Source organism: Amblyomma mixtum, chromosome 7, assembly GCF_055824585.1.
Source record: "Amblyomma mixtum isolate Tamu chromosome 7, ASM5582458v1, whole genome shotgun sequence".
NCBI lineage: Eukaryota > Metazoa > Arthropoda > Arachnida > Ixodida > Ixodidae > Amblyomma > Amblyomma mixtum.
The window spans coordinates 59,991,129-60,019,095 of NC_143018.1; the positions used below are offsets into that span (position 1 = coordinate 59,991,129).

The 27,967-nt window shown below is 44.2% G+C and overlaps 2 protein-coding genes across 4 annotated transcripts in view; one reads left to right on the plus strand and one right to left on the minus strand.

Annotated features, from left to right (window-relative positions):
• The window catches only part of LOC149336214 (putative lysosomal cobalamin transporter), a 39,799-nt gene extending 25,436 nt beyond the window's left edge, over positions 1-14,363 (minus strand). The window contains exons 1-5 of the mRNA XM_089552738.1: positions 14,045-14,363; positions 10,321-10,561; positions 6,851-6,951; positions 5,776-5,843; positions 622-710 (exon numbers count right to left, since the gene is read on the minus strand). Of these exons, the coding sequence (XP_089408864.1) occupies positions 622-710; positions 5,776-5,843; positions 6,851-6,951; positions 10,321-10,561; positions 14,045-14,104 (559 nt within the window). The 5' untranslated portion in view covers positions 14,105-14,363. The remainder of the gene's footprint in view (positions 1-621; positions 711-5,775; positions 5,844-6,850; positions 6,952-10,320; positions 10,562-14,044) is intronic.
• Positions 202-27,860, plus strand: Nse1 (SMC5-SMC6 complex component Non-SMC element 1). 3 transcript variants are annotated; one of them, XM_089552741.1, is made up of 5 exons: positions 202-732; positions 18,554-18,765; positions 19,596-19,742; positions 23,554-23,670; positions 26,319-27,860. In XM_089552741.1, exons 1-5 carry the CDS (start codon positions 702-704, stop codon positions 26,442-26,444), a joined length of 633 nt encoding a protein of 210 aa, XP_089408867.1. In that variant the 5' UTR covers positions 202-701; the 3' UTR covers positions 26,445-27,860. The 3 variants fall into 3 exon arrangements, with proteins under 3 accessions (XP_089408867.1, XP_089408866.1, XP_089408865.1); XM_089552740.1 differs by lacking the exon at positions 202-732 and adding an exon at positions 15,296-15,517 and having other exon boundaries at positions 18,569-18,765; XM_089552739.1 differs by lacking the exon at positions 202-732 and adding an exon at positions 15,301-15,517.
• The last annotated feature ends 107 nt before the right edge of the window (positions 27,861-27,967 follow it).

Here is a 27,967-nt window from a genome sequence, read left to right on the forward strand (position 1 = left end):
TGGACAAACAGTAAATATACTGCAAATTGTGTGAATAAACAGAGACACATTTTGTCACCTGTCGGTGTTTTATATTAGATCAACAAAGACAACTTGTTTGTCTTAGATAAAAGCCCTGCAAAGCAAGTAAAATAAAAATACACCACCAGGGGCTCTGGTATGGAAACGACGCTGCCAGTCTCAGCAAGAACGAGTTACAGAGAGCAGGCAACCATGGAGTACAAACTTCCGCGACGTGCTCTGGCTGGCTGTTTTGATTGGTTGCGCCAGGTGCCGTCATTGGGAGAGCGAAATAGGAGTGGGAAGCCCCGCCAAAATCGAGTTGAGGGCAGCGTTTTGTTTGCTTGTATTTTGAAATTTCTTCATTGAATAACTCCCGTTCCTGTGCATCGATTCCTGTAGTTCTTTTTAAGTCAGCATCTGTGTGACATAAAGAATCCATCTGAAGTATGGCCGATATCCCCCCAAGCAGTGTTTCGCAGCCCCTTTAAGAGTTTGTTATGCTTTTCCTTCTTTACAAGCACCCTCTTTGCATGCTGCTTGTTTTTATCATCCTGTTACATAAAAGCAGCAAGCAGCCTGAGGCAGACTTCGTGCAGAACACAGAAGACAAGCACTCACGGCTGGCAACGAGCTCGTCGACGAGGAACTGAATCTTGTCCCATTCCGTGCTGTTGCTCGGCGGAAGCTGTCGCAGAGGAATGACTGCCCTGCACGTTGACAACATCCATGGTCAGCATTTCAAGCCACTCACGTGCTTTGAACAAAATTCTAGTGTGTTCTTATAAGCCGACATGCTGACAGACTGATCCTAGCAATAATGATGGCACAATGCTTCCACAGTCACTAACAAGGGATGAACTGAATCGCTGCAAGAAACTGGTTAAGGAATAATATTAGCATTAGACTGATGGCAGCTGATTGAGCTGGCCTGTGCTAAAATCATACACATTTCAAGCTTGATGCCCTAACCACGTAACAAGCAGCAGCTGCTTTCTTTTATTTTTAACAGAAAACATACATGCAAAGGATACACCGATATCTCCCATGCCTGAATGGTTACTGCGAATGCTTCCTAGCAAACTAGCTGCCCTGGAAATTTTCCAACTTAGTTAGCAATATGCTGCGATCACTGGTGCACACAGAGTTACAATTTTACTGCGAACTAGATTTTACCTGCCTAGCATAGTAAAAATTACTCCCACACTAACGTACCTTCTGACTGATTCATAGAGCCAATAGATGCAATAAATATCAAAGAAAGTTTCCTTCTGCAAAAATTTTTGCTTGGTCATTAGTTAAATGTTGCCCTTGTTGGCATACTGTTGCTTATGATGTTTATGTGCCAAAGGCCAACAAAACAATAAGATTACATGCACACACACACGCACATGCGTGCGCACACACACACGCACTGCTCATCATGTAGGTGGCAGTTAAATTAATGACTGGTCACGAGCGGTTGCTCGAAAGAAGGCCTACTGATGGCAGCACCTGCCATCCCAGGGCAGTGGTGCATCGCCTAACCACTGCTCCAGGAGAGGTATGAGGACTCCCAGGCATCCATCAATGTAAAGCAGATAATGACCAATTCCGCATATATGGGCATTAACTCATCATCGCTATCCGAATAACTGCCATCTCTGAACAGTGGACCTGAAGACTGGAACCGAATTGAAAACTGAGGTGATAGTGCATCAAATTCAAATCTATATATTTATTTATTTATACAAAATACCTACAGCGCCCCCACTGGGGCATTGTTGTAGGGGAGAGACATCATAAAAGCAACAGATGAAATAGAGTAACAGTAATTGAGGCAAATGATGCCAATTCCTTACGAGCATTGAAAAACAAGAAAAAACTTCATTTCAGAGCCACGAAACGATTGTGCACTGATTCTGCGCATGCTGAGCACAGAGTGCGTGAAGTACCATACTGCCATGCCATCCAGAAGGCCAAACATAAATTTTTATCACAGGACCTTCAATCTCTCATAAAAAATAACTCCGCAAAATTTTGGAAAACAATTTCCCCGTCACGCACGTCGGACACCATTTCATTGCTTGATGAAAACAAATGTCCAATACCCCAAGAGAACTGTCCAGCCACGTTTAATGACTACTTCACATCAGTATTCACTACCGAAGACTATTCCAACCTACCTCAACCCCAAGAACTCAATTACTCATTCATGACTACAATAGATATAACAGCAGAAGGCGTAGCATCTCTAACATTTGTCCGTCCCCAACTAGAATATGCATCAGCTATCTGGTCACCACATCAGGCTTATTTAATTCATTCCCTCGAAGCAATTCAGAACCGTGCAGCACGTTTTATTTCTCAAGACTACAACCATCATTCTAGCGTAACAAGCATCAAGTTATCTTTATCGCTAACAAGTTTACAGACACGTAGGGATATCGCACTTCTTTGCTTACTGCAGAAACTAATATACAGTTGTCACGCGTCCACCCTGCCACTTACAGGCCCAATGTGCACTTCACGTCGCCTACATAATAATCTTAGCTTCCAACGTCTATTCGGCCGAACACTCGCGTTTAATTCTTCTGCTTTGCCACGTGCTATCAAGTGTTGGAATGGCCTTCCGGATTGCATTGCTACCATACGGGACCCATTAATGTTCAAAAACGAATTGACCACCTTCATGCATCCATGATATTGTACATAAATTGTGTTCGTATGTGTTGTCAAATCCATGCAGTGCCGCTATTTGTTTGCTGTTTTTTCCTCTGTGTCAATATATTACGGTTTTCTTCAAGTACAGTGTAATAATTGTTTGCAGTCCAATGTATTTAATATTGTTTACTTTTGTTCTTTCCATTTTGTACCATCTTTTGTCTGCTAAATATTGTAACCCCTCCCCTCACACAATGTTCCAAGTGTGGAACCTGTGAGGTATTTGTATAAATAAATAAATAAATATACTGAGAAAACCCATGGACTATGGGAGTAAAGGCAAAAATGAAAACAACGTTGCAGAAAGAAAAACACGCCCGCGACAGACGTTAAGAAAATGACATTCAAAATACAGCACTGTTTTAGCAACACAAAACTAGAACACAGTGTATCAGGATAAGAGCTACTGCTACACTGATATTATCAGTGATACTAACAGTCATTTTAACTTAATACAATGATATTAACAGGTGGTTTTGCAAAGCGTTGTAAAAAGATGTGGAAGGGGAAGCAGCGATTCGTGCAGGCAGGCTGTTCCAGTCATGTATTGTTCGTGGGAAAAAACTATATTTGAATGTGTTAATTCGGGAATTGTACTCGGACACATTTAGTGCTGGTGGAAACGTAACTTGGCTCACGTATGTATTTCTCTTTTGGAATACCACATTTTCCATTAAGAACATTATAAAAGAAAGAGCCTCAAATATTTTCTCCTTTTTTCAATTAACGGCCACCCCAACTTGTCGCACAAACCAGAAGAGCTTTTTTCGAAATTAAAATCGCCAGAGACAAACCTAGCAGCCCGTTTTTGGACACGCTCCAGTCCCTCAATACTATTCTGTTTTGTATGCGGGTCCCAAGCGGTGCAAGCGTATTCGAGTGCAGGGCATACGTTGGACATGAATAACATCTCCTTGAGTGGAACTGGTGCATCCCTAAAGTTCCGTAGGAAGAAGTTTAACGTGAGGCTGGCTTTAGCCATTATATAATTGACATGTGTGTCCTATGAGAGGTCAGCTGAGAAAAAGACTCCCAAGTACTTATAAGTTGAAACAGCAGATATGCCTAAGCTGCCAAGAAAATAGTCTGGAAAATTTTTCTCTTTTTCGTAAACCGGATGAGATTACATTTGGAGCGATTTAGTGCCATATTCCAGTTTTCGCACCAAGAGAACACGGAGTTGAGGTCATGTTGTAATGTAGCGGCATCTGCTTCCAAAGAAATGTTGTGGTAGATACAGCAGTTGTCTGCATAAAGTCTGATTTTACTTGAAATGTTGCTAGTGAGATCATATTAGAAAAAGAAGAGGACCTAAAACCGATCCCTGCGGTTTTGCACAACTAATACTGTCGTTAACTGCGCATTGTTTTCTTCCGATAAGATATGCCTTTATTCAGGTTAGGAGCCTAACTATGCAAATCGACCGTCAATTTGTTTTTTTCTACACTTAGTCATTTCATATTCAGGAAGCGCAATGTATGGCAGACATAGCCAGAGCTCTTTGATTTTACCAGTTGCGAAACTTCCCATAGGGTCCATGCCTCAAAAAATGCCAGTCTAAGGGGGATGAAATATGGGTGTTTACGGACTGTAGCGTCCCCGTGGTCAATACTGTAAACTGTGTTCAAGAACTGCAAGATGTTGTTATACGCATAACCACCTGGCAAAAAGGTGAATAAAATAGATGCATTAACAAAAATCCGTACAATACTCGGAGATACAAATTAAGAGGTAAAAGAAGCCAAAAAAAGAAATGCCATTCGCAATTTGGCTGCTTCCAGATGACACCCCCATCTGTATGCCCCCACAAAGTGGCTCCTGGGACCAGTGCAGTCACTTTTTGAAACCGAGTTCCAAACTGGTACAGTCTTTGTCAAAAGTAACCAGGCTGCATGGTTTTGCTTCTCAGTCGTATATTTAGACCATTATGCCAGCCCTCAAGCTCTAAATCTCTGTATGGTAAGGCGGACCCCTGTCCTCACCTTCAAAGAACTTTTCGACCTTAGGGAAAGCCGTAAAGGCTCTACTATACAAATGAGAAGCAAACCATGCAGCCTGGTTACTGTTGACAAAGACTGTACATTCCAAGAGCTCTGAGTATGGCTTTATGAACTAACAAAACGCTGGCTTCTGTCATGCATGCCATAACGAGCACCTCTTTTCCTTTCCCTCATCTGTTCACCCAAGTAATAAGGCAAATATGAGCAACAGCTGGGCTGGGGACACATGCCAGTCGGAGCTTTCACAGTAACTCTAGCTAGGGATGTGGGATGTCTATAGCATTTACGCCTCTATAGTACTTGCATTAGCATCATGGGTATGCTCTAGTGAATCCCTCGTGACCTAACAAGTGATGCCATTCTGTTCCAGCCAATCAGTGATTTATTTTAATTCTAGCCAATCAGCATGGCATGTTGTCACAATTTCGTGCGCAATGTCACTCCATTCTGGCCATTCAGCATGGCGCTTTGCGCCTAGTGTTTTACGCCGACAACACCGATGCCACACAAGCAGGAAATGTGGCCATAACAGCTGCTGCTGTAACAGTTTCTGACATGGTTAACCCAGTCCCACTTGGCATTTAAGCAGTATTCACAGGGGGGAGCCCAGCGAGAAGGGATGTGCGTGACATCACAGACCAGTGAAACTTGTTCCGCTCCGGTGCATCCACATGGGCAGCCAGAAGCAGAGAGGGATGTCACTGTTACCACATAAAGTGCTGGCTAAAATAACGAATGCCTCATGTCTCCCAGCACTGCACTTCATTCACTGATATCCTTGCCCCCCACCCCCCTTGTAGTCTGCTCCACGGATGAGATGTACTGCTGAAGCCCACTTGTGTTGCATGATTGCGGTCAACATGTCCCCCTCGAGGAGGTGTTCTCCCCACTGTTCTGTTTTCTCACACGTGACGCCTACTGACTCTGAACAGTCACTGCTTCCTGTACGATTACCATTTGTTCCTTCTTCCTTCAATTTCTGTGAGAGGCTGTAACTCTAAATTTTAATGACGCTTCCTTTAAACCTTCTCCACCCACTCTGTGCCAAGAGAAGCTGAACATGGACACTCACCCGATGGTGAGCAGCACACCGGCAACCAGCAGGAACAGGATGGTGTACTTCAGGGCCGACACCACCCTCTGTAAGAGTGCACTTCAAACATTACCACCAGAAAAAAAAAATATGTACGAACATGACACACTGAAAGCCGGTTCAAAGCACACCTAAATATGAAATGCCTCTTTTCTGCATGGGCATCTGACATGATTACAGTCTGCCACAATGCAGCCATTATTCCTTTCACCCCGCTCAAGTACAAACTGGCAGGTTTAATCCTGGCAGTGTCGGTCACCTTTAAATAGAGGTAGGCAGTTGGGCAGTAGGTACAGTCTTTGTCAAAAGTAACCAGGCTGCACGTTTCTCTTCTCAGTCGTATATTAAAGCTATTATGCCAGCCCTCAAGCTCTAAATCTCTGTATGGTAAGAAGAACCGCTGTTCTCATCTTCAACAAACTTTTTGACTTTAGGGAAGCCGTGAGGGCTCTGTTTTACGAGTGAGAAGCAAACCATGGAGCCTGGTTACTTTTGACAAAGACTGTACGTCAGGTTTCACCACTAAACTGCATACGACACCCATTGGCACAACTCCTCTGGCAACACAACATAGTGCTCAGATAACAAATGCTCCAGATGAGCACTCGAACAAGACTGCAGAAAAATCGGTTTCATAATAAAAAGAAGGAAGCAATCACAAGCCAGTGCTGCCTCGCGGCATTTCTGTCAGCACACATCTTTCTTTCTCGCCAACTGCCTACACTGCTATTGCAACTTTGCTTTTGTCAATACAGTGAACATGTCGGCTTCATTTTATGATGCAACCAAGAGATAAGCCTGCACAAATTTAAGCTGGTACACCAGCTTTTTCAGCATCTATTTAGTTTACTTGACACTTAACACGAAAACATCAGTTCAAGTAAACTTGAAGTTTAAACTAAGTGAGTTAAAAAAAGCAAGCCAAAGTCAAGTGTTCAAAAGTTCAAAGACTTTAACTGTACCCTATGTGAGATGAATGACTCCACATGTTCAGAAATGTCACCCTATATGAGATGGAAGACTCCGCATGTTCAGAAACGAGCTACACACTCACCCTGCCAACTCCCACGTCCAGCGTGTCATCCTTCTCTTCCGAAAAGAAGTAGGCGAAGGGCAGCACCACAAAGGCCAGCAGCACCAGCAGTCCGTAAAGCACTGCGGGCAAATGGACGTTCGGCTGCTAACTTGCACAAGGCGCAGTGCTTTCAGTCACACTCATCTGATGGTTTGCAGTGCTGGCAGGTTAGATTACAATTACACTTTACTGGCCAAGATGAGGCTGCAATCAAGATGGGTCGGCACAGCTTTGTCACTTAGGCACAGGACCCAAGCTCCCATTGCTGACACCCGAACAAACCGTCACTCGTATTCTGTTCACAGGCCCTTTCTAACTAAACACCTCGTCGTGTTTTGATCACTCACTTTGTTCACTGGTGCATATGACTGCTAAATGTATGCGAAACCAAAACATCTGTGAAAAACCCAGCAGGAATGACAATCTACAAAAAAAAAACAAATATGCAAAATACTTCTTTCACAGTCGATAGTCCAACAGTTTGCACCATTTCCATGACAACCACAAATCTGAAACAAGTTTTTGCAAGGACTGGGTTACTTGCCCCATACGAGACAGCTTCAGCCCAATTTCTGCATGGGGAGCGTAAAGGACATGGCGGTCAGCATATGCTACATGTTTAATAGGAGCCCTGAGAATAATTCGAAATGCACCCTGGCAATGGCAAAACCAAAATGACTATAAGCTCAAACAACATAGCCTGTATGGTCTGTTCTGTTGTGCCTTCGAGTACAGAATGTACAACTGCTCCATTTGAAAGCCCAGAATGGAAAAAAAAAATCCTTCATTAATCATCACAGTCATCATGGTCAGTCACGTTAGGACCACTACTATTAAAAAGGCCGCTCTCAATGACCTCCAGTAACCTCTGTCTAGTGCCAGCTACAGCCACCTCATCTCACCAAACTTTCTAACCTAATTACTGCACTTGGGTCTCCACAATTATTGATGTTTCTCCCTGCTTTATATAGAGCCTTCCATCTTTGGCTGGAGGATTTTAAAAAGTTCCTGTGAGCAAACAACTGGCCTATTTTTCATCATGTAATGCTCACAACTAGACTATTATTATCTGTTTTGTTTGAGTAGTAGTTTCGCATCTCACATCAGCACTCACCTGGATTGCCAGGAACCCCTGAGAAACTGATCCACTGTGACTGCTGTTTATAAAAAAAGTGACCTAAGTGGCGACTTTTGACAGGTCACATCGCCAGCTGATCGGAGGAGCAACTGATACAAAGACTACCTGGCTTGGTGGATGGGCAAGTTGTGTCGCTGACACCAAATTCGCTGCAGCTTGGCATGCCTTTCTATGAAGCGGAGTCACAATGGGCAGCAGCTTCTCACTGATTCAAGGCAGCCCAGGCAAATGCCAATGTTAAATTACTTCTCAAGCAAAACAGATTATAATATGCTACTTTGAACACACTTTTTATGTGCCAATAGGCCAGTAGTTTGCACAGAGAAATCTTTTCAAATCTTCCAGCCAAACATAGAAAACCCTGCACCTGCAACACTAGACTATACATGGTACGTCTTAAAGGAGTATAGACACCTAGTTTCTGCGTGCATGTTTTCTTCAATGTAATGAGGCGTAAGGCATTATACATGGACTACCACCTGGTATTTTCCTGAGACCGCTAAATAATTTATAATCGGATTTCTTTCTCGTGCTGTGTCGGTTTCAACGGCCAATGATGGCTGTGACGTCAAAGACAGGTTATAGGTCATGTAAGGCATGAAAAAACAGCAATATAATCGCTGCTTCCACATTCGTTGTCACTCCAGCTCTTGAGGAAGGCTGGCGACAAGTGGAAGGCCAAGTTTTTCACGAGCCATGTGCAATCATTACGCTGCCAAATATGCCCCAACCCTAAATCTTTCCTGGAGGCATAATTACCAATAATTTCAAGCACAGCCAGCAACAGCAGCAGCACCACCAGTGGCAGCGAGCAAGATTGGCATGATTATACATGGCAAAATGTCATGAGCAACTCTGCCATTTGTCGACAGTAGCCAAGGGTCGATTAGGCCAAAGAGTACCATGGCACAAGGTGTTTTTCGTCTAAACAAGGTGCAGTTGAAGACCGATTTTCCAAGCTTTTCACCCCAGATAAGCCAAGCACCAAGCCAAGGGAAAGCTTGTACCCATTGTATCACTTGTGCACACCCAGTGACACAAGGTCACACAAGGTCAACCCCGCACTTCCTGCATGCAAGGCATGGAAGGCAAACCACTATGCCACCACTGCGGCGTGTTTGGTCACATAGGTCTTTGTATTTCCCTGATGTGGCATCAGCCTTCAGTCTTTGTACATCCCCTTAAAGGGGCTCTGAAACGGGCTCTCAAGAAAGGTGCAGTATTCCCGGGATGTTAAAGGACACCGCTTCACGAATATTCTCCAGCAATAATTTTTTTTTATGCGTTTTAAAGGAGCTGAGCTACCTGTCGTCAAAATTTGAATTTCAGTGGCTCCGCACTTTTCCCACTCCTCTCATCACTTTTCGTACACTCGAAGGTCGGCGCTCTTCCGCCGGCCCAATCGCCAAGGGTGGAGCTTTTTGACCCGCCAAGCTACGTTGCTGACTGGCCGCAGCCATCGTAGCTGCGTGACATCTGAAAGAATCTAACCAATAGTCATCTCTGAACAGAACGAGTGTGCAATAGAGGAGGCAGCAAACACGAAAAAGTCACTGGAAAGAATCCGCCAACTTTCGCACATGAATGTGGGTTCTCTGCTGCGTGTAGAAGTATTATTTGGTGTAGGTGTTCATGACGAGAGAATGTAGTGACTGAGCGAGTTTACGCACTCTCCTCAGAAGGTCCTTCAGAGCCCCATTAAGAAATTTGTTACCCCATGCCAATTTATGCCACTCTTCAAGATGCATGGTTTGAAATGAATTTTGAACATTCTAGCACGGCGTTTCTCATATCCCATGTGCAAATTTAGGAAGTTAAACTCCACATACCATATGATAACAATACATTTTTCAGGTTACTTTCTGCAGTATGAGGGATCCACAGGCATGTGCCTAGCTAGCGGCTATACCTGTACCTGGTACAGCTGGTAGATGTACAGCCCTTGTCAAAAGTTTGGAGCCCAGGGGGTTTGCTTCTGAGCCACACTGTGTGGTTTGTAATGCATCTGCAGTGCTCCAAATTTCCTGAAGGTAAAAAGATTTCTGGCCCTGTCTTCTCCAATGGGTAGGGCTGCTACGAATGCTTCAGGAGTCCCACTACAAGGCTTAGAAGCAAACCCTCTGGGCTCTAAACTTTTGACAAAGACTGTACCTATACCTGGTACAAGTTAACAGATGCGCTTCTTAATGCACCTCTTCCCATCCTAGGTAAAGAACAGCGTCTAAGTTTCCCTGTGGAGTTCCCTCTGATGAAATCAAATCCGCTGCCCCTCAGCACAGCACACTTGACGAGCAGAGGAAGAGGAACGAACCATAGTAGGCCAGCTGGACCTGAGACTGCACCACCTGACGTTCCGAGGCATTGGCCGCCCAGGGGAGGAAGGCCCCATCGTCACCCTTCATGGCCGACACCAGTGAGACATCGGCCGGCAGAAGTGCGGCCGCGGCCAAACTGGCCGCCAATGCAATGGTACCGCATGCCAGGGCCAGGGGCTCACGCTCACGCCTCAGGCTCAGTGCCCACAGGTACACCCAGGACACCAGAAGGCACAGCTGCATACACACATGAACACGTTCCTGGACATCACTCAACAAAGTACAGCATAACCTGGACATCCCTAAGCGTGGCCCAGCATAGCCAGGGCGTCCCTAGACATAGTACAGCATAGCGTGGACATCCCTAATCATGGTACAGCATAGCCTGGACATCCTTAGACATAGTACAGCATACGCCCGACATCCCTAAACATAGTGCAGCATACTCTTGATATCCCTAAGCGTAGTACAGCATAGCATGGGTGTCCCTAAAAATAGTACAGCATAGTGTGGACATCCCTAATCATGGTACAGCATAGCCTGGACATCCCTAGACATAGTACAGCATACGCCCGACATCCCTAAACATAGTGCAGTATACTCTGGATATCCCTAAGCGTAGCACAGCATAGCTTGGGCATCCCTAAACATAGTACAGCATAATGTGGACATCCCTAATCATAGTACAGCATTGCCTGGATATCCCTAGACACAGTACAGCACACTCTGGACGTCCCTAAACATAGTACACCATTAGTGCAAGGCCCCTAAATTTTTTCCTGCCTTCAACTATGAACTAGAACACAGCTGAAGTTTTCAATCACACAGGTAGCAAAGGTACGCAATGACACCATACGCCAAGAAGGCAGCTCATTGCTCAGTCCTAAACACATGGATGACAACTGCTTCAGCACCAGGACATGAAGCTAACACACGCAGAGTGCCACATTAGGCACTTTGTGCATGTTGTCGTTATGTCCCTGTTGTGTTCGGCTGCGCCAACTGTAGTTGAAGCATGTCTGACAAGCTTGCCCAACGGTTTATGCTTCTTAATCCTAAACTCAAGACTTCCACAGCAGTTGCACCACTTCACGTGGAACAGCAGGTTATGAAGAAAATAGAGGCAAGTCCCCTATCACTCTTGAAACTGCACATGAGACCACGCATGGTCTAAGTCATGCACGAATAGGTACAACCCACTTGTGCGGGGAGTTTGTAGTGTTGTAACAGACAATATGCTTGCATACTGCAAACAACGATGCAGGCTGGCAAGAAGAAAGCATTTCACGGTTTAGTCATTACACGCTCAACAAGTGTGTGTCGTCACACTGGCAAGACAGAAAGCTTGCACAACCAAACACGACCACAATCAGACAGTTCAATAATATGAATTTCTGCTGGTTGAGGCTGAATTTGTTTTCAGTTTGTTCACTGACCACAGAATTCTTAAATATGGTTTACAACATTTTTGATATAAACATAGCAGCATCAAAAACTATAGACGCCAAACTTTTCTTTACGACGAAAAAAAATTAGGCTCTTTAACCAGTGACAGTGCCAAGGGAAGGCAACGGTTGGCAAGTGCCACCCCATTAATTTTTTAGGTGCTTCCTCGTCTCCATGATGAGGGTTTAGTTTCATACTCCATGCAATCAACAGTGGTTATTCAGCAGATATATAAAGCTCTCATCGCTCTGTGTTATTTTTTTATTATTATGAGGGGTAATGATGCAAAGGTATCATGATTACATAAAATTTGGCCTGCCTTCCCTCTTGCCCCCTCCATGCAACCCCACCGTGGATATCCTGGCTCCATTGCTGTCCATGACAATCAGCTACTTGATGATACCTTTACTTATAATTAGTGGAGGTGTTAGTGTTAGCAATCTGGATTTCCCTAGAGGCATTATTAATGAACAACTTGCAAAATTGTAGGAAAGCTGACTTACAGGACAATGTATTCCAACCAAAACCCTCGTTCACAGACCGCGTTTCCGCTTCCTGCTCTGGAGACTGAAAGGGTTAGCACGAAGGGAGATGAATCAGTCGCCCTCCACTGTATTCTTTTTCGAAAAGGTGATCAGGGACTGCCCCCTAAGCTGCAAGAACTCAAAGCCCTGACGATCACCACCAGCTTTGGAGATAGAGTTTACAAAGGAAGTTGTCGAAAGCTAACAATGATACAGTCCCTTGACGGGTACCTGTTTTGACCTGCTCCTTGCGTTCTTGCATTCGCACCCCTGCTCTATTGTGTCCATTCAACTATTTCCCTCTCACACAGATAAATGGACATCTCCAGTCTCCCTTTTCGAAGAATGTGAGATCGCCGTCTATGAATTACGGTTTTCAGTTGAAAAATTGTAGACGGCCCTCAATATTCTGCAAGTTTTCTCACAAGAATGCAAGATTGCCGTTTGTGAATGAGGGTTTTCGGTTGAAAAACTGGTTTGGTTTCGTTTATTAGGGTTTAACGTCCCAAAGCGACTCAGGCTGAGAGACGCCGTAGTGAAGGGCTCTGGAAATTTCGACCTCCTGGGGTTCTTTAACGTGCACTGACTTCGCACAGTGCACACGCCTCTAGAATTTCGCCTCAATCGAAATTCAGCCGCTGCGGCCGGAGTCGAACCCGCGTCTTTCGGGCTAACAGCCAAACGTCGTAACCACTGAGCCACCGTGGTGGGGTGGCTGAAAAATTGTCGAGATATTCTGCAAGTTGTCAGTTTGACAACTTGCAGAATATCGAGTGACCTCACTGAGACGCACTAAATATGCGTTGTAAGCTCAGCGACTGTTAGTGAAGCAGGATTTGGTTGCATATGATGCAAGCGAAAGTAAGCAATCTCAGGCATGTTAATGAGCCAACAGTGCTTCTTCCCATAAGACGTGCAACAAGCTGGTGCACTCATTCTAAAGTAAAAACTTAGAAGTGAAAGTAAAGTGGGGTACAAGACTGCACTCATGCCTACACCGTTATTGCACGCCTACAGGTATATCAGCAGTGCCAAAACAGTGGAGGCAGTTACGATACTCGGTACCTCCTTCACCTCCATGCATAAAAAACACATAACGTTTTCAACATGTATATTTTCAACATACCACTATAAGATTCCTACTGTGCATGAACTGTGGCGCTTCTTGTGGACGTGCCACTATATGAAAAAGGCATGACTGTCATCATGACAGTGATGACCCTCACAGTCCGCTTAATTGTTCTTGTAACTATCAAAAAATGTTGACCAATCCGTAAACGCCAAATGGAAAAACCTGATACACAAAGCAAATGCTAATGAGTATTTTGTCAGTAACAGCCATCAAAACTCGTGAGCAGGTGTGTATTGGTGGCAGAAAGTATGAGTATGTTCCTTTGGCTTGCTTAATCAATGAAATAATTCATTACTCCCTTCCTTTGAAGCAAGCCTTCCCAGCAAGAATTACGGATGTACAACCAGTAAACAAGCAGTATCCGAAGTGAAAACAACCTACACGCAGACAGCTGCGTCACATATACACTTCGACAATGCCATCAACATCTTGACGAGGTAGTGGTGGCAAAGCACCCAATTCCATCTCACTCTTGATAGGCATGAACGGCGATAAGCGGCAGTGGCAATCAACGCCGCGTTACACAGTAAAAGTCGAACACTTTCTCTAGCATGCTTTCGCAAGTAAATGCACAAATATCAGCTCCGAAAATCGACAAGCGTAAGAGCGACCACTCACCAGACAGGCGGCGCCGAACGGTGCCCATCCCGCCAAAAGAACATCGTCCGGGATCGCCATACGCCTCCACCACCAAAACAAGACGACGCGAGCACTTCGATGACAGCAACAGCGACTCTAGTCCCTCATTTGGAGACGCACCGCGTCAATAACAATACAGCCTGTGATGCTAGACGCTAGCACCACTCGTACTACACGACCTAGAGCAAGAAAACGTGACAAAAACCACTACAGGCTGTTAACGCACTATCAGAAACTTCGACGAACTTGCCCAGAGCTTCGCCCGCTTCGGCTACTACGCGCTCGGAGCTCCTCCGGCCTGCGATATCGACCGAGAAATAGAAAAGCACTTCCGGTCACGTGGCCTACTTGAACTTCCGAGCAAGCGAGCTACTCCGAGCTCTATTCGATTGGGGCTGCACTAGTTCCGTGCAGTACCATCAGTGTAGCAGTGTAGCATGTCAAGTAAAGACTGGCCTTGGCGTCGCCAGCGTCACCACCAAATTACCGCCAACTGCGTGCCGCTGACATCAACGGACGCCAAAATCCCGAACCTCGTGAATTTTCAAACAGCAGATCGCAATGAAGTGTTGCCACGAACGAGTCCCAGGAAATTTTCCTAGTTTAACAGAAAAAAAAAAAAAAAGTTGCACGCGCGCGCGCACACACACACATTCACACATTGCAGTATGCCGCGCGCGCGATTAGTCCGAAACAGGACGCCAAACGTGCGCGCGGCTATGTAGTACATACAGTTTACTTCTTTTATTGTGAAAGCAATACTGCGCCAGGTCTAACCGCTCGTCGCGTCCGTGGCCCATGTTTTTGTAAGTGATTGTGCGCAGTGGCCGCTCGCGCGCACTTATTTCCGACAAAACTTGGACATTAGCACGCGAGCGGCGCGGCCTTGATTACTTTTGTATTTTGTAAATCGTGTGCAAAGCTCTCTCCTGTCCTTGCGCCGGCTGCAGCTCGGGGCCGGCCTTTTCCTTCAGCATTTTTTCCTTTTTTAAAAATAAACCACTACCACACACACACACACACGACGCCAAAAACAGTTACACACCTCCTCCTTTCAAGAAAGAACTGCCATCATTTCACAAAGAGACTATACTGTCATCATTTAGTATGCTAACTCTGTCATATCCTCTTCGCTCCAGCCAAGAACTCGTGTTGCACTAGTTTCGTACCGAATGCGAAACTGATGCACACCTTGAACTGGTGCAGAAAGTGCAGCCAAATCGAATACACCTTTTATGTTTTGGGATTTTTTTTTTTTTTGTCGCTTGGCGCGACATTTGCAACATTTGTGAGATAGGCCAGGTGTGTTGACAGTGCTGTTTTTGCGGCTCTTCGCGATGACAAGATACGGGGACCACCACCGCATGTTCGTCCAAATAATGCTTGCCAGAAAAGTGCTCTTCCTGCGCGAGCTGGAAGATGTGATCCGCTGCTGCCATGAAAAATTTTCAGGTAAGAAATGTGTTTGGATCCAGCGCGCCAGTTCGGACACATACGCTCAGTACGTACCCAGGTAAAAAGTGCCACTTTACATCTGCGGTGAGTCGGATACCGGTGCCGTAAGCTGCAGTCGCTGTCTTTAGCCTTTGTACTATCATCGCTTGGGGACGTAGACATTCAAAATGATAACTTGATTCGGCTTTCTCGCATATGCCGGCCTCTGCGTGATTCATGTTGCTGTATCCCGCCTCGTGGCGATGGCATATACATTGTTCTGCAACTTTATCGTAGCCATCTTGGAAAATTTTCCCACCGGTGGAGGCGGGAAAATTTCCCAAGATGGCTACGATAAAGTTGCAGAACACTACTTATTAGCGCGAAGCAGATGTGAAAGCGTGTGTTGTTATTATTGTTGTTGTTAACGGCTGCGTCGTCTGCGCAGTGACCTGCACAAGATAGAGGTAGCGCGGTAGTCGCCATCGGCCACCGACCTAGAATCCAGAAGTGAAAATTCCTGACTGGTCCTGACTGGCTTGACTAATTTACATGCAAGCGACTGAGCGGCGCGCGTCGCAGCTAAAATTTCTGGCTTGTTGTATTCTCGGCGCTCATCGCAGCGGCGACTTAAAAGCGGGTTTTTGCGCTGCGGCGGCATAATTCTTGTGAAACAGGCTTTAGAGACTTAATTCCAACTGAAGCCGGTTTGATACCAGTTGCAATCGACTGGTCATCATTAGCATCATCATCATCAGCCTGACTACGCCAAGTGCAGGGCAAAAGCATCTCCTATGTCTCTCCAAATAACCCTGTTCTTTGCCAGTTGTGGCCACCCTATCCCCGCAAGCTTCTTAATCTCATCAACTAGCTGGTAATTGTTCCTTAATCCAGTCTGACAAGTTAGGATATTTTCACCTTTCATTGACGATCACATGCCTTTACAATACCCGCCGCGGTGGTCCAGTGGTCAGCGCTCGGCTACTCCGGAGTACCCGATTTCGAACCTTACCGCGGCGCGGCCGCGTTTCGATGGAGGCGGAATACAAAAGGCGCTCGTGTGCTGTGCGATGTCAGTGCACGTTAAAGACTCCCAGGTGGTCGAAATGATTTCGGAACCTTCCACTGTAACACCTCTTTTTCTGTTTCTTTTTTCACTCCAATCTTCCACCCGGCCCTTACAGCGCGGTTGAGGTGTACACCGAGGGGTGAAACCGTTACTGCGCAACCACAATTTTTTTATGCCTTTACTGTGCCCTTTTGTTAAATCAAACAATGGTGCACTTGTTTGTAGCGATATAATTAGGATAAGTTGTTTGTTACATGGTTTCATTTGGTTGACAAGAGCTTTGTGATAGCCTGGGTGGACATGGTGACTTTTTACTTTGGCAGTGTGCAGCAGCGACAAGATACCAAGCACTAATCACGTACATAATGTGTACTGACCTAATCACTGTTAGTGGGAAACACTGCCGGACTTTAGAAGAGCGCTCGCCACCACTGTTTTTAGACCAGCCGTGGTTGGTTTCTCGCAACCTTATTAGAATGCGCTGATACTACTCGAGGCCACTGGGAGAACTTCAGAATGAGTTCAAAAGTGGTAGGCGCTTAGATGAAAGAATGTTCGTGCTTATCCAGTGTGTACAAATAGCTGAGGCGGGTAACAGGCCACTGTATTTAGCCTTCCTGGACATACTTGGTGTGTACGACAATGTAAATGGGGAGCTCCTGTGGAGCATACTCAAAAATGAAGGTATCGATCATGAGATAATAAAATTGCTGAAGGAAATATACCGAGATAATAAGGTACTTCTCAAGATGAAGGAGACGTTCTAAGCTTCACTTTTAGTGCCATTTAATCAGGTTTGTTGATATTCAGCGATTCCACAGATCAGGTGCTTGCTATACAAAGCCATGAGATACCCCAGATATCTCGTGATATGGGCAAACGAATGACAGATATACTTGGAAACGCACAACACGACTACTAGTGCGAAAGGTCGGAGAGATGCTGCAGTAATGAAGCATAGAGCATTTTGGGGGTCCAACTGTTATGAAGTACTGAGACGTATTTGGAAAGGAGTAATGGTGCCAGGGCTTACTTTTGGGAGTGTGGTTTTGTGCCTAAGGGAAGAAGTTCAGTTGGGGCTAGAAATAAATTATAGATTTAAAAGAACTTCTCTTTCGGCTAGATGGTGCGTAGTGTCTCAAGAATAAATTGGTGTGCTGTTTGCAAGTTAGCACTAAACACAAATAAGGCAGTTTGGGGGGTTGGCATGTATTGGTCAGAGTTCAAAGCATGGAAAAGCTGAGATTAGAGTATTAGTAAATTGAATGATAACAGGTTTCGGAAAGGCATTTAAATACTTGTACAGAAAGAGCATCAAGCTTAAAGCAACAGCTAAAAAATGTAGTGGGTAAGAACTGGATTAATTCACTGACAGAAAGCCAGACTCTAGATGTGTATAGGAAATGGAAAAGGCAAATCAGAAGGGATTGTGGCAGTATTAATTTATATGTTGATACAGGCATAGTGACTCTTTCTGATGCCCTAGGGTTTAGAGATAACTAAGGCAATGCAAATGAATCTGCACGAGATGTTAGCAAAAAGTGATTGGAAGATTGGTGGCAGAGGATACAAATTCAGGATTAAAAATTGGTCAAACATAAAAGTCAGTACATTTTTTATTTAAAGAAACATGGCAAATTTATAGATAATACCGTTCAGTTTAACAGATTGGTTAGAAAAATGTAAAGAAAAATAAATACCCAAATTTCTAAAATCCATCCATCCAGCCTTATTTTCCATGTTTCCCGCTAAGAGTGATTAGGTTAGTACAGGAACCATACATTCATCTTCATTGTGCTTGGAGGTAGTGAAGTTGAAGTCTTCGAGAGTCTCCGTAATAGGAAGGGGCTTGCGGCTTTTGTGTTTTGGCGACTGAGTGCAAGTTTTCATTAGCATTGCATGCTCTCTCTGCTCTGGGTTTGATCTGATCATGCAGAAGAGGGAAAAATGCTGAATCCATAAAAATGACTTCTCCTCATTTTCAGTTCCATGCTTTGCAGTGGACAACCAGCAGCAATTGGCAAAATTTATATCCGACATCAATTCAGTGATCTCCCCATTTCATATGAGGATCAAAGGTGCTGTGTCTGAAGAAAACGGCTCCCATTTCTATGCACTTTTGAACATGAAGGACGACGAGCTGTCAAAGTGCGCGACGAAGTTCTCTCCAAATGAGATGAAGTTTTTTAAGAAACTGGTAAGATTAGTGGTTATTTATCTGGGCCGGCTTGCACGAAACAAATAAGACCGGCTTATTTCGAGTCTAATCTTATTCGCGGTCTAAAAGCTCTCTCGGTTTTGAAGAAAGGAAAGGCGCATAGATGGTTCACTTTGTCGGTGAGTGCCTCAAGTGCGCACGACGCCGACTAAAACATTGAGTTACCGAACTTTCAGTCGAAGTTCGTGGCGCATTTGAGGTGTCCACTGACAAAATGAACCAGCTATGCGCCTTTCCTTTCTTCAAAACCGAGAGAGCTTTTAGACCGCGAATAAGATTAGACTGGAAATAAGCCAGTCTTATTTGTTTCGTGCAAGCCGGCCCTGGTTTCTGGTCAGACGTGTTGGCATGCTCGTTATGGCATTTTGTGCTTATACCTATATGGCATAAACGCATGCTATATAATGCATGCATGTTTTCTGTTAGTTTTCATGAAGTTACTGTGTTCTCTTAAAAAAAAAAAATGACCAATATTTTTTTTGCTGCAACCGAACCTTATTGTACTCGTGATGCATGATCCACTCCTGTACTACTGCAATATCATAACCTTCTGCTGCAGGATGCTTGTGTTACGCAAGCTGCCTGAAACTGTAGTCCGAGAAGTGTGTTTTCTTACGAATGCAAAAAAAAGAAAGGTTCTGCTTACAGCCTGCCTAGTTTGGCTGCATGTAATGATTATCTAATTCTTACAAAAACATGATAAGCCTTATTACCAGCTGAAAATACTTTTGCTTCTGAAACTCTCCCTGTGTATTTTTTCTTTTACTGCGGCCTTGCCCTTGCTGCTAATTTTCTGATGTGGTTCGCAGGTTCTGAAAATTGCTGAATCCAGTAACGGCAGCGTAATGTCTACAGAGGCGCTCCACATTGTTTACGAGGACAATGAGGCAACCCTCAGGCTAAGTGCAGCTGAAGATTTCCTTAGTCGAATGGCTGAGCTCAGGTGCTTGGTCGAGGTGAGCAGGTTTTTTTCTAAGCTGAAAAACAAGTGTTTTAGTATCATCGAGACTTATAACAAACAAAGATCAAACGTGCTGTTCCTGCCCTGTCCCATCATTTCATCACTTTGTCCCCTTGGGTCCAGCACTTCATTGTTACAAGTGTTTTAGTATCACCGAGACTTATAACAAACAAAGATCAAACATGCTGTTCCTGCCCTGTCCCATCATTTCATCACCTTGTCCCCTCGGGTCCAGCACTTCATTGTTACAAGTGTTTTAGTATCACCGAAACTTATAACAAACAAAGATCAAACATGCTGTTCCTGCCCTGTCCCATCATTTCATCACCTTGTCCCCTCGGGTCCAGCACTTCATTGTTACAAGTGTTTTAGTATCACCGAGACTTATAACATACAAAGATCAAACATGTTGTTCCTGCCCTGTCCCATCATTTCATCACCTTGTCCCCTCGGGTCCAGCACTTCATTGTTACAAGTGTTTTAGTATCACCGAGACTTATAACAAACAAAGATCAAACATGCTGTTCCTGCCCTGTCCCATCATTTCATCACCTTGTCCCCTCGGGTCCAGCACTTCATTGTTACAAGTGTTTTAGTATCACCGAGACTTATAACACACAAAGATCAAACATGCTGTTCCTGCCCTGTCCCATCATTTCATCACCTTGTCCCCTCGGGTCCAGCACTTCATTGTTACAAGTGTTTTAGTATCACCGAGACTTATAACATACAAAGATCAAACATGCTGTTCCTGCCCTGTCCCATCACTTCATCACCTTGTCCCCTTGGGTCCAGCACTTCATTGTTCCTGTGATTTTCGCAGCACAAAAAAATTCTTTCTCAGTCAATGCAATCTCTCACTCCCTCTTTTCCTTATGACCTGGTTTAGGTGTCCACTGAGGTGTGAGACAGATACTGTGCCATTTTCTTCTCTCAAAAAACCAAAAACCAATTTTTTTTCCAATGCTCACACCTGAACTGTCTCAAAATATTCATGCCGTGCAGCAAAAACCGCACACTGCACTAGTGAATCAGCAGCAAACAAACATCCACATCCTTAACAGTGTTCTGTACTATGTGAATCCATCTTTTTGGCCTAAAGTTTAGAGTAGATGCCAGTTGTAATGTGTAATTGGTCACTTATATGATGCACTAAAATCTTGACCTCAGTAAATGGATTATGTTGTACACAGCTGTGGAATACCCTACAAGCAGTAATTTGGGATGGAATAAAGTGATCAGACATGCCTACACAGCTTAACTGCTTCAAACCAATGCAATGTGCCTGCAATGCGAGAAGGGCTGAAACTGGGGATTGCATTTCACTGTGTTTTGCATACTTACACAACTTCCATAACTCGCATAGCCTTGCACAGAGCTGCTGAGACTTTGTGTAATGTTGCTTATGTCCAAAGTGTCGACAGGGTTTAGTGTAACAGAGCGTAATATCTCTCACATTTGAAGTTACTCATTTTTAAACTATGTGCCTGGTGAAATTCTTGTGGACATGTTCTGACTTGTGTTGAATCGATGTTTGGTAAATTTCATTTACGGTAGCCCTGTACTCTACTGGACTGGTCTTGTGCTATACAGCAGGCACTTGCTTTGTCGTAGTTAGGCTTTAAGTCAAAGGCGGCCATTCATGGCTCACTTCTGCATCCTGAGGGTCCTTTCTCACCGTCACCATTTGCAGTGTAGTTAAGCGTTGTGAAGGTACAAGAAGCTGGGAAGCATCAAACCTGTGAGAATGGGGTGTAGCAGTGTATTTTGACCTTTTTGAACTCTTGGGTCACGCAGAATTGGCAGAGCAGAAACTATATGCTGATATAATATCTCTGTGACTACTGACTTTTTGTCACATGGTTGGACATGGGCCCACAGTTTACTAACAACTGCTGATAGCTTGTGTGCTCTAGAAGAACGTGTTTATGAGGATAAAAGGCAAAAGTCTTTTTATTATGTGTTTCGCGCAGGCTCACCTACAATTCACCAATGCTGTGCCAGGTTGAACATGAGCTTGTAGAAGCCGATTCTGTTTGTGTTGTTAGTGTGGTGAGGAGCCCACGGTAGATCACATTTTAATTTCTTGTTCGCATCTCGAAGAACTTAGAAAAAAAATTTTTACGGTATTTTACAATGAACACATTCCATTTCATCCCGCATTGCTTTTAGGCGAGCAAACACTTGTCGAGTTTTCACTTGTTTGTAAGTTTCTAAAGAAAGCCAATGTTTTAAATCTATTATAATGTAACCTCTGTACACTTGACATAACGTCATCTAACCTCGTGTTTGGCGCATGATAGCCATAGTTGCTTATGCGCCATAAAACCCCATATAACTAACATATAACTAATCTGTTTGTGTTAGTTTAACAGTTTGTGTCAGCCGGATTCCTGATGTGTTATCTGTGGAAACCTAAACAACGGTTCCTAAACTGTTCAGCTCACAAGAGAGTTTAGATTAACAAAATTCATATCAGATTCCCTCTGTATTCAAGCACTGGTTTCGTGTTGTGGGAATATGTCATGGGGGCTCACTGCACCATTTCATACGTTTGGGTTTACTGATGTGCACAACTGGTGCAGTGCATGTTTTGACTCACAGGATCTTGCAGTCGGTGCACTTTAAGCAACTCATGCACTGACACAGCACAGTGGGTTCAAGTTGTAATGCACTTACTGTGTTTGCCTTGTGTTTCGTGTGTGTGCTGTCGGAGGAAAAAGCCCTTGGGACACTCGGAAGGTGATTCCCAATTTTGTCAGCGATTACATCTCAGCTATCACAGATTAATGGACAAGAGTGCAACTTCCACCTCCGCAAGTTTGGTCTCGATCCGATGGCTAGTAGTCGAGCTATTGGCTTGTATTGTGGCTCCCAAGTCTTGGAGACTTTTGAGCCTGACTGTAAATTTCATTCCATCTCAAAAGAACACTTTCACAAACCAAAATTTGTGCGAGTAAAGATACACCATCTGCGTTGTTTTAGAGGTACAAAAGACAATTAAGCATTTGTTGCCTTGAGACGTCCCTTATAATCACAGTTTATCTTTTACTGAATTTCAATTCCATGTGACATCACACTCGACTTAGGTAGTCACATGGTTGTTCTTGGTATGACGTCATGCTCCTTGTTCATTGGTCCAGAGCCTGTGATGTCACATCATCATCGACCAATGGGAATTTTGTTCTTACACCCCTGGGGTTGCTTCCAAACTTGTGCTGTAATGCTGTCGAGTTGATATTTTTCGTTCAGGGTGCATTTCCTTGTGTTACACTTGTCTAATTCCTGGCTTACTGATATTGTCAATATTATGCCCATAAATTGGTAAATTGGTTTTTGAGGAAAGGAAATGGCGCAGTATCTGTCTTGTGGACACCTGAACCTCTGTAAGGGAAGAGAGGAAGGTGGGAGTGAAAGAAGAGAGAAAGAGGTGTAGTGGGAATAATTTCGGCCACCTGGGAGATCTTTACCGTGCACTGACATCGCACAGCACACGGGCGCCTCTTGCGTTTCGCCTCCATCGAAACGCGGCCGCCGCGGTCGGGTTCGAACCCGTTAACTCCGGCTCGGTAGACGAGCGCCTTACCAGTGAGCCACCGCAGCGGGTAAACTATGCCCGTACACAGTGCGATATTTTTGGCGACTAAAATTTTCTTGCGCTGATGTGGATTCTGGTGGAAGGAACATGCTGTTTTGTTTTTTTGATTAGTGGCTGCGGTCAGCTCTGAATGTTACGTCTGTCTTTCTGCATTCAGATCCCTTTTCAGAACAGCTGAATTTAATCCGATTTTGTCATACATTTTCAGAACGACGGAAAGATATCTCTTGGACCACTGGCACAGCTTGAAATGGAGCCATACGTGCAGGAGCAACTGGGTGATGAGCTGCCCAGATGCCATGCATGCAAACAAATATGCATCAAGGTAGGTGTCCGGATGAGTATTTGCAGTTATTTGGTTTCAGGGTTTCTGTATACTATATAAGTAAACTGGAAAATTTAAGTTGTTGAGAAATTTAAAACATTATTTGAATGCTTTCTTCATTTCTGTGAGCTGAATTTCTGAATTTTTCACTTCTGTTAGGTGAAGAAAAGTGGGCTGGCCACCCTGCACGGGAAAGAGGGATGGGAAGGAAGGAGGGGATGCAAAAGGGAAAGACAGGGATGAAGAAGGACACCAATTAGGGATTTTTGTGTCTTCTCTGTGGAACTTGAAATTACTTGAACCGTCGAAGGAGACCCAGCGTAGGCCTGTCATCAATCAGCTAGTGTGACGTAGCCTTCATACTTTTAAAAAAGACTACATGCACTCTGTAGTTAAATAACAGAATAAGAAAATAAATTAAGCCACAGTGTAACTTAACCTGGGGAACACCAGGAAAAAAAAAAGGAAAAGATGGTTTGGTTTATAACGGTTTATAAACCATAGCTGGTTTAACGTCCCAAAGCGACTCAGGAGGGTGCCTCATAATCAACTGAATTGAGAGAGAGTTGTCAATCAAAATACCCCTTATTACACTTGTCACAGCCTGTCGTAGCAAAATGGGACAGCTTAATTGTGAATCTTGTAGCGCCTCTTGGAGATGAAGATTGAGGTTAGGTTTTTTTTTTTAGCTTTTCTGATAGTAAGGTAGTTTATAATGAGGGAGTAATTACTCACTGACGTCCACCCAAGCGCAGCCATATGGCTACAAAGGAAAGGTATACACCTTTCCCAGGACCTTCGCAGTTAAAAGAAAAATTCGTCCTGGTCCGGGGTTTGAACCCGGGACCAACTCGGTTCCCACTTCGAGTTGCTGATCAATTTGCTCTCGCCCTACCATAAGCTTGCTGTCCTGGTTAGCTCAGTTGGTAGAGCGACTGCTCCGGTGAAGCGGTGGTCCCGGGTTCGAACCTCGGACCAGGACGAATTTTTCTTTAACTGCGAAGTTTCCGAGAAAGGTGTACAGCTTTCCTTTGCAGCAGTATGGCTGCGCTTGGGTGGATGTCAATGGGTAATTACTCCCTCATTACGAATCAACTCTACCTTGGGGGATTCCCCTAAAACATATGATTAAGGGAGTTTATGTGTAATACTCTATGGCCTCCATCTAGAACTCATCTTGACATTTCAAGCTCTGCCATCATTCTTTTCATTGTGTGACTGCAGAGGCATTTACTGCCTTACTGCAGCAACCACATAGCATGTTCAGCTATGGTTAGTTTTGTTCTTCGTGTACTTATTTGTCGTACTTAAAGGGGCTCTCAACGACCTTTTGAGGAGAGCAAATCAACTCGCTCAATCACTGCATTGGGTTGTCGTGTACACCTGAGCCAAATAATACACTACTACATGCAGCAGAGAGCCCACAATAGGGGATATTCAAAATTCCGCAAGTGCGCTTTCCCGCATAACAGTGTTGTCCCAAAGAAGATGGCTGCCCTTGCGTTTCCAGCTGAAACAAAGCAAGAAAGACTGGTTTTTTGTTTGATTCTTCCAAAATACATTTCTTACATTCTATCCACACCTTTAACGCCTGTCCTGAAGCCCATGTAGTTCCTTTATAGCGAAGTCGGCCATCTTGTTAGGGGCAACGTTGTTATGCAGGAAAGCGCACTTGCGGAATTTTGAATATCCTCTATTGCGCACGAAAGTTGGCGAGCCCTTTCCGGCGACTTTTTCATGCTCGTACCCTCCTCCATCGCATCGCTCCAGCATACACTAGTTCAGAGATGGCTATTGGTTAGATTCTTGAAGACATAAGGCGGCTACCACGACTGTGGCCAATAAGCCGCAGTGTTCTGGCGGGTCAGGAAGCTCCGTTCCTGCTGGTAGGGCTGGCGTAGGAACGCCGAACTTTCAGCGTGAAAAAATTGACTAAAAAAAGAGGGAAAGACGTGAAGACACTGAAATTCAAGTTTTGACTACAGATAACTCAACTTCTGCAAAGCGCATCAAAAAAATTCTTGCTGGAAGACATTCGTGAAGCAGCGTCCTTTAATATCAGAGGCGTACCGCAACTTTATTAGAGCCCCTTTCAGGGCCCCTTTAAGCCATGGATTTTTTTTACATTATTTTCTTGCTTTTAAATTTATTCATCATCCACATGTGTACATTAAGTTCCCGTGCTGATGGAAAAACCTGTAAAGACCATAGCAACTGAAAAAATGGCTCCCCACCAAGCCATACACCTACCCTATCTTACCAATTAATGGCTTCAGGCCTTCCTTTGCTAAAATGCATTCTTTCAGTTTACCACCCATTTGCCCAGAAACCTGCAAATTGATGCCTCTGAGCATATTGTATTAAAGCTCGCACTCTGTCTTGCATTTTGAAGCTCATTCTGGGGCATGGTTGTTCCTCTTTGTAGCAATAGCTGCACGAGTAACTTTTTTCTTGGGTGCATGCCGTAGTGTGTGGTAGCCATAAACTACAATTTTCAGGAGCATATCTTTTATTCTTGCACTGTGAAGTAATCTAGCTCAACACATGCTTGTTCACTTCTAAAAAGTGAACTTAACAGCGAAACAGTGACCTTAGTTCTGAGGCTAATTGACACGCTATTATGTTTTCCCTGCTTTTGTTGCTTGCAGGGAGAGTTGTGCCCAAACCCAGCCTGCTCAATCAAACTACACCTGCACTGCGCGACCAGTCTGTTCCGTTCAAGCCGATCAACGTCTTCGTGCTGCCCAAGCTGCAAACAAGCGTGGGAACGATAGTTGCAATATTCACCAGTTGTACCTAATCGTTGTTGATGTTGGAATCCTTCACCGTATGTCTGATGACTACGTGACACACATTCACACATTGGTTTATGCTGTAGATTTCAGAAGGGCAGTTTTCAGATCAAAATTAAATTAAATCCACTTTTTCTGGAACTCTCTCAGGGCCCAGAAATTGGGAACAATCTGGCTTTGCCTCAAACAAAGAGAGCTGTACTCATAGTATTTTGTATATTATGTACCTGGGGTACATCGGATGAACTTCGAAATTTTGGATGGCTTCTCTACATTGTTTCAGGTGTGTTTTCAAACACTTCGTTTCGAAACGCACTTCGAGTCAGTTCAAATTTTTTGCTTCCTTGCGCAAAAAATATCAATGAACATGGCTTCTGAAACTAAAAGGCAGCCAAGAGAGGCATTCAAGGGACGTTGAATAATCAGCATAACGTCAGGTTTGCCATTTTAGCCTGAAGGGTGCTTCAGAGATGTAGAACAAAGAGACGAATCTAATGGCACAGCTAGGATGGGCATTTGCCAGACGTTGTCTGAACACAAAAGGCACAACTAACATTATTTTGTGCTTCCACAGACAAAGCTGAATCTTGCTTGCAAAAGGGCCCTGTGGTATCGATGAATGGCACCACTATAAGCACACATACGGTCAATTGTGATGGCTGAAATAGAAATTCAGAAGGCTAGAGCTGCGCTTCGTGGGTCACTCTTCGTGTCAGCAGCAACAGTTTTGCTCTGAATTATAACTTCACTGTATATAGAACAAGACCAATGGTCTGTCATTTGAAGGAGCGTAATTTAATGTGAATTGACATATCTGCGAATTGTGAAATGCAGCCATGTCACCTTCCCCAAGTTTGAACACAAAATGCTTATCTCGCAAGGGACGTTGGTTCCAAGAAAATGTCAGCATTTGTGTGAAAACTAGAAGCATATTCTTCTTATTCTGAGTGCTTTAATGAAATTAAAAGTGCCAGTTAAGAAGAGAGTGCAGAAATCCAGGAGCATGTGACTAGGCGTGAACATTTGTCTTTTAACAAGGACATTATCTGTGACAAACCTCGACAGCAACCTCAAGAGACAGATGCAAAAAGTTGGAAACGAAGAAGGAAAAAGGCTAGAAGAGAGTGCGACTGTTCTTACAGATCGCGAGGAATGTGCACCATCATCATGGGAAACAAGCCCCTCCCTCATCATTTCACACATCATTTGTTGCCTTTTTATTCTCTATCAGTGCTTGCTTTGCCTCTGCAATGCTGTGTTAATTTGGTAATGCTGATGCACTGGCCATGGCTAGGGCACTGCTGTTGCCAATATGTAAGGCATCTGTAGGGCTGTTGCCAAGCTGTAGGGCATGGCTGAGGTGTATGTTATGACAAAATAAATAGTTTGCATGGCTTACATTATACTTTTCTTGCAGCAGTTACTATGGTAAGTACCCCTCCTGACCTCTCTTCCCTCCATGGTGGTAATTAAGAAGTCCTTAGCAGAAGTGTAACACAAAGTCT

Coding starts and splice junctions, on each gene's coding strand:
- Nse1 (XM_089552739.1), top strand. CDS start 15,403: ATGACAAGATACGGGGACCACCACCGCATGTTCGTCCAAATAATGCTT. Junction 18,766..19,595: donor TGAAGTTTTTTAAGAAACTG/GTAAGATTAGTG, acceptor TGTGGTTCGCAG/GTTCTGAAAATTGCTGAATC. Junction 19,743..23,553: donor AGCTCAGGTGCTTGGTCGAG/GTGAGCAGGTTT, acceptor ATACATTTTCAG/AACGACGGAAAGATATCTCT.